This window comes from Zingiber officinale, chromosome 2B, assembly GCF_018446385.1.
Source record: "Zingiber officinale cultivar Zhangliang chromosome 2B, Zo_v1.1, whole genome shotgun sequence".
In the NCBI taxonomy this organism is placed as follows: domain Eukaryota; kingdom Viridiplantae; phylum Streptophyta; class Magnoliopsida; order Zingiberales; family Zingiberaceae; genus Zingiber; species Zingiber officinale.
In genome coordinates, this window is record NC_055989.1 from 44,760,882 (window position 1) to 44,767,917 (window position 7,036).

The window sequence follows — 7,036 nt, forward strand, 5'->3', positions numbered from 1 at the left end:
GTCATAGAGCTTAGTAGCATGTTCGTTTGAGCGTAAAGATGAAGAGTAAGATAAAAGAATTGTTGTATTGAACGTAGAGCCTTCGTCTCCTTTTATAGAGTTGGATCAGATCCTTATCAGGGTCTTATTTGGATGAAGTTATATCTGGATGAAGTCTTATCTCTATCTACATCATCTAGCTTATCCTCATCTTGATTCAAATCATAAAGATGATCTTTTTCCACATCATCTTCCATGTCAATATTTTTGACAACTCAATAATCTAGACTGAACCCAGTCGGCCTACCGAACCATCGATTTTGTCTATTAAACCGATTTAGGTTCGATTCGACCTGAGTCCAATCTAGTTCACCCACTTGCATTTGTCTACTCTATATTTTTCTTCTAGCTCTACGTTCCTGCAAAACAACTATACAAATACAAACAAGCAACCTAGCTTATATTTGTAAGTCTATCTGACCTACTAGGCTTACCTTTTGCATGGAGGTTCCTCCTCCAAATCTACCACCTAAGGGTCAATCCATTAGGATCAAGCCACACTCCTGTAAGTCTACCCTACCTACTAGACTTCATGCTTGGATAACATCCAAGACATTACCACTACCTAGGGTTACCTCCCCCTAGGATTTCCACTGCCAAGCTTCACTCACTGGGACTTTCACCACCTAAGGTTACCTCCCCCTAGGATTTTTACCACATAGCTTCACTCACTAGAACTTCCACCACCTAAGGTTACCTCCTCCTAGGATGTTCACCACCTAGTTTCACTCACTAGGGTCTACCTTCACTTACTAGGACTTCCACCACCTAAGGTTACCTCCCCCTAGGATTTCCACTGCCTACTTACACTCACTAGGAATTACCCTTGCCTAACTAAGTTAGGACTTTGCTAGTCATCTAGTCCTAGCTAGACTTCTCTCTTCCAAACATGAAGTCTTATTTGGATAAACCCTTGATCAAACTGACCAGACTTAGGTATATTTTCAAATATCAAAACTCTCGAGGCTAATTGTCACACCCCCAGAGGAGTCCCTGCTAGACAAAAATCCGGCAACAACTCCCCTGTACCGGTGACAATCTGAAACATACATACATACAAAATACATCAGTCACATACGGCTGAAATATATACATAACCATGCAGTTACATATTCAACCCACACGGCTGGAACAAAATAAAACACAACCACACAGTTATATATATACATTAAATAGCTCACTCGACTGTACTAAAAGCCAACACAGCGGAAATCACAAAACAACGAACATGACAATAACAAAACAACTAACTATGAGCCGGCTCGGCATGACACAACATCACCAAACCAAATACAAGAATACCACATGACAAAACGCTAAGTCCACATCAAACTATTACAATACCAAGATCACAAATCCAAAATAAGATAGTCTAAGAAATTGAAACGAGAAGATTGTCCTCGAATGTGACGTGGGATTGGCGAACAAGACCTCCAAGCGACTCCATAAATCTTTTACCTGCTACCTGGTGAAATAAACCAGTTTACAGGGTGGTGAGTACTAAGACTCGGCGGGTAATAGACAGATAGTGCATGAACATAATAAAGAACTAGAGATACAAAGATATACAGTCTCGTAGGGAAAATAGCAGATACAACAGTGATATCATAATAAGTGTCCATACCTGAAACCATATCCTAGGCTAGTAATAGAAGATCAGGCGAAGCAAAGACCTGCTATAGTATTGCTCATAACTACATGGGTAACATGTGAGGTATATACATATTACCAATAAACAAATCAGTGTCTAAATCCATACCTTAGATATATATCTCAACCTATGTGATCATATCAACATAAGTAAGCAACAGTAGCATAAATAAGCAATAGCAGCATAAGTAAGCAACAACAGCATAAATAAGTAATAGTAGCATAATAATAACAGCGTATGCACGGATGGTCACTCCCGCCCACCCCTCTGCAGCATGACCCCTGTATGATCGAGAGGTCGGGTCAGTGATAGACTGTACACCACTCCAGCTACCATTACTTAAGAGTGGGCGAGGGGACAGTTACATAGTAGCTAACTAGCTATGTTTGTGACGGGGGTCCCTGCTGCTCGTAACTCCAGCTATCACTACCCATGAGTAAGCGTGTGGGAGCACGACAGGACAAGTGGCACTCTCCAGCTACCACTACCCATGAGTGGCCGAGCATGCGACCCTGGCCAATTACCCTCTCAACCACAAGGGAGATATGGTCGCCGACATACGTGCAATGACATGATGCGTAAAATGCAAAAGTCATCATATATATAAAAATAGAAAACAGGTGTGCTACATGAATCCAGCATGCTCAGTAAGGTGTGTAAATAACAACATTCAAGCAAGTAAGCATGGTATCTAGTATCCATATATCCAATATCTGGTATATGGTATCTGCTAAATATCATAGATAGCAACGAGAGACTGTATAGATATAGAAATGAATTTTTCAAAGATTGAGTGGATAAGTATCAAGCAGATGAAAAATATGAGTAGAGTCAAGATAAATACAGGAACTATCCGAAAATATAGCTCATACACTAAGATCAATGTACTAAAGAGATAAAGCAAGAAGTACCCACCTCTAAATGTAGTCCAAATCAATGTCCCCTTCGTCATGACGCCCGCCTCAATCAAAGCCCTGCATCATCGTATCAATTTTAACTAACTTCATAAGAATTTAAATAGCTAAACCAATATACAAAATAGGTAACTAATCCCAGTTCCTTTATTACCCTTTGCTAATTCCCTTTACTGATTTGCTCAGAACTAAACCAAACATTAATTTAAGGCTTTTAGTGTTTAGAATTTATAAAGCCCTCTGTTCTCACCATACTATCCAAACACCATCACAATTAGAGTTACCCATCATGATTTAGCTCTTAATTATTAATAAACAAATATAGATTCAACTACTCTAGGTATCCAAAACCCAAAGCTTTACCCTACAATGAACTCACCTCTGTTGACCCACTGCCAGGAGGTGAAATTGCCAGCACAAGCACATTGGTGATGCCTGCTGCCACCGATCAACAACCAGAGCTTCTACAAAGCAACAAACAAATATAATCACACTAATCAATACACAATCCAAACTGAATCCAACACCTTGATCTGCAGACCTATCATCCGAAATTGTAGAGGCCTTACCTAATGATTCACGATTGAAAAACAACCGCTGCGAATCCCCGCCGGTGGTTTCTACTGCTGGAGATTTATGACCGAGTCCCTTATAGTGAGACACTGCCAAAAAACAAATCTCAGTTAACCTAATCTTCCACACCGACCTCGAATTCCAAATCTCCATAGCTTTAAAAATCAAAAACCAACAACCATACCTTATCCTACCTCGGTGACGGGAACCACCACAAATGGCAAAGGGAGTAAGCTCGGCTTTATGGCTTGGGAAGATGAAACAGCCGTTTGGAGTGCAAGTACTCTCCCAAGATCGATCACTAGAACTGATGATTCAACCCTAGCATCGCCGATGCTCAATTCTCCTCACCCAACCAAAGATCCCTTGCGCAAAGCGGTGTTTCTAAGAGAGACACTATAGATGAGACCTTTGATACGGAGTAGAGGAAATCAGAGACTCATCTAGCGACATGGCGTCGACAATCGAGTGCTGAGACGACCGTCGAGCTCTCGATGTGGATCGGCGACTTCGGGAGAGGTAAGCACGAAGAGGTGATTAGCGATTTAGGGCACTGTTGCCCAACTTATATAAGTAGAGTTTAATTAATCTACTTATTATTAACTCCCCTATTAAGCCTCCTCAAATGATGATTTCCATTACCTCTTTATACTTAACAATTTATCCCCTTAAATTCAACCATACGATCTTCAAATAAATCTAGGAAAATATCTAAAAAATCCCATAAATTACGATAAGGTTATTCTCCTATAACCCTTTATTATTTATTTCTCATATCTCACATTCTTCCCCTCTAACAGAAATTTGGTCCCCAAATTTACTGCTCAACTCAAGGATCCTCATCTAAGGGTTAAAACTAAGCAGATACATATATATTACTCTATCATAGTACCATGAATAAATAGTCAACTCTAAAGGATGACTCTGTGGGTTATGAGCTCACCTTATTTCCGCTACTCCCACACTGCTCCCTAGCCAACTATGGGTAAAATCTACTAAACATAAATGGTCTCCAACTTTGTCTCCGAAATCCATATCGCACACTAACAACAGATCCCCTAACATCTGTATAGTGCGCTTAGTTTGTCCATCAGTATGGAGTTGGAAACCCCTAATACAGAATAACCCTGCTAATCGATCCAAAGAATCCGTCCTACCGATCGATAGAAAGTGAGCAAATCTAACCAATCAATTATCACCCAAATCGTATCATATCCTCTCTATGTCCTAGGTAATCCCAGAACAAAGTCCATCATATCAAGCTCTCATTCCCATTCCAGTATCCACATCTACTAAAACAATCCTGCTAACCATCACTGTTCCGCCTCCACTTGCTGACATACTAGACATCGAGCCATAAAATCCGTATTGTTTTCATTCATGTCGCTCTACCAATAGGAACACTCCAAGTCTCTATACATCGGATACCATCCAGACGTATCACAAATCCAGATCGGTGTGCTTCTTAGAGTAACTCCTCTCAGACTGATTGAGACTCAAGAACACACACAATCTCCCATAGAGACAATAAATCCTGCATAAACGATGCCTCCATTTTCAACGTGAAAGGGGTAGCTACTAACTCCAGATCATGAGTCAAATAACTTTCTTACAGTCTTTCAGCTGTCGAGAAGAATATAGTACTACTCGACCGTGCTACTTCAGAACTACACCTAACCTCTAATACTAAACTTCTGTGTAGAGTATAAATCCATCTACACAAGAAGATAAAACTAACACGAGTGCAGTAACCATCTTTTTGTTTCAACTCTTGAAACTGATCTCATAAGCATCTATCCAAGAAAATTTCATACTCTTTCTAGACAGTCCAGTCAATGACATAACAATGCTGGAGAAACCCTTAACCAATCTCCGGTAATATCTAGCCAGACCAAGGAAGCTACAAGTCTCCTGTACTGATTTCAACTACTCCCAACTGGTAATAGCTTTTATCTTCTGTGGATCCACCGATACACCCCTACTAAAGACAATATGTCCCAAAAATTCCACAGAAGACAATCGAAATGCACCCTACCGAACTCCGCATAAAGATGTTCCCGTCGAAACATCTCCAGAACTATGTGAAGATGGTGTTCGTGATCCACCTCGGATCAGGAATATATCATGATATTGTCAATGAAGACAATATCAATTGATCCAAATACCCTAAGAATACCAAATTCATCGAGTCCATGGAAATATCTAAGGCACTGTAAGCCTAAATGGCAATATCAAGGACTCCTAATGTACATACAACAAGCATACTCAAAAGTAAGATCACTAGTAACAAGTCTGTAATCTGATCATCAACTAAAATCACCAACTCCATAAATAGCAAGGCATTCCACTTCTCATATCACTATCAACAACAAACATCAAATAATAGATCACCAAGTCAAACATCCACAAATAGATCATCAACAAATAACATATCACCACACCTGATCTAGTAATATCCACCAATCTCAAATCATCCTCAACATTAATTAAACTTGATAATTTTCCTAATGACCTATTCTCATCATGACATACTATCATGATGTAGAAATATATCATCATCCTACCAATAGTGTATAACTACTGAAGTCCAAGGGATGTCCCTTAACTTCCTGATCGATAATTAACAACTCTCTAAGTAGTAGAGATACGATCAATCCAAAAGATATGAGTATAAAAACTCTACTAATCCTATCAAAAATATCTAAAGAGTATGTAAAATTTCATCTTTCAGATAATCAAATATCCACAGTAAAGGAAATAACAATGCAAAATCTAAAGGATCACTCAACCTCCTAACTAAAGGTCTACCCATCAGAGAATACCACCACAAATCTCATAATCATACCCGTAAATGTCTTCTGACAAATGTCGATAAAATATCGAACATCCTGATCTAACATATAAACTTTAAGACCTTTAGTAAATGATCGTGTGGTCAAGGTCTTGAGCCACTTATAGAGACAATGTTAGCTGAGACAACTAACCATTGTCTTGTAACACCTACTACGATTGCTCCAGAGGTTCAGCAATGCCCACAAGGGTAGAGGAGTACTATCAACAAATAGCTAATCGACGCCCTGCTCCTCGCAAGTCATCATATGATATTTTCACTCAGTGACGGTGGAACTTCCTAGGTGTTAATCATCTAACACCACCTTGGTATCACTGCGGGTTAAAAATCCCTAGGTACCATCAAGGATATTTAACCATATCCGATCGATCTATGAGTCAAGATCTCCCATGGAACAACATTAGGTGAGTTGGCTAACCATTGCCTTATAAACCATTATACCATGATTCCTCCTTTTTCGGTTCAAGAACTCCTGACAAGCTATACCGAAGGAGGTAGAGAAATACTATCTCCCTAGAGCATTTCAGAATTATCAACAAGAGATACTCTGCTCCTATAAATCGACTTCTACATTTTCCTTCATGTGGTGCCTGGTCACGTAAAGGATAAGCGGCTAACATCATATTTTCCCATACCAGTACAAGTCATATATCTGAATGTACTCACCATTTCATACACCTATATAACAGATGTATCACGCAAGTGTTAAGCAAGTAGCTCTACACTTTTTCACATCAGTGGGGGCATCTATCCAAATGTACTCTCTAGGTCATCCTACCAGGTACAAACAGTCAATGGTCAAAATCCCCATGGAATAAGATACATCGATCCTCTATAAACTGATTGAGTCAACAAGAGTATACGTCCAATTTAGGCCTTTCTACATCCATACAAGTCATGTACTCAAACATACCTTCCAGGTTATCTAACCCAACACAAATAACCCAAAGGTCAGAATCTTCATGAAATAGAGTAAGTCGGTCTCCTACTGACCGAACTAATAGAAGT

The 7,036-nt window shown here is 39.6% G+C and overlaps 1 protein-coding gene across 1 annotated transcript; it reads right to left on the reverse strand.

Annotated features, from left to right (window-relative positions):
• Positions 1 to 343: 343 nt before the first annotated feature.
• Positions 344 to 3,471, reverse strand: LOC122048254. The gene is made up of 3 exons (XM_042609848.1): positions 2,984 to 3,471; positions 2,449 to 2,664; positions 344 to 398 (listed from the first exon to the last, which is right to left on the reverse strand). The coding sequence occupies exons 1-3, from the start codon at positions 3,328 to 3,330 to the stop codon at positions 344 to 346; spliced, it is 618 nt and encodes a 205-aa protein (XP_042465782.1). The 5' UTR covers positions 3,331 to 3,471.
• Positions 3,472 to 7,036: the final 3,565 nt, after the last annotated feature.

What these genes read in the sequence shown, in the direction of transcription:
- LOC122048254 (XM_042609848.1), bottom strand. Translation starts at nt 3,330, where the DNA reads ATGGAGATTTGGAATTCGAGGTCGGTGTGGAAGATTAGGTTAACTGAG. An exon ending in CTGGCAGTGGGTCAACAGAG is followed by an intron (nt 2,665 to 2,983) that starts GTGAGTTCATTG and finishes ACGATGATGCAG; the next exon opens with GGCTTTGATTGAGGCGGGCG. An exon ending in TTCATTTCTATATCTATACA is followed by an intron (nt 399 to 2,448) that starts GTCTCTCGTTGC and finishes GTTGTTTTGCAG; the next exon opens with GAACGTAGAGCTAGAAGAAA.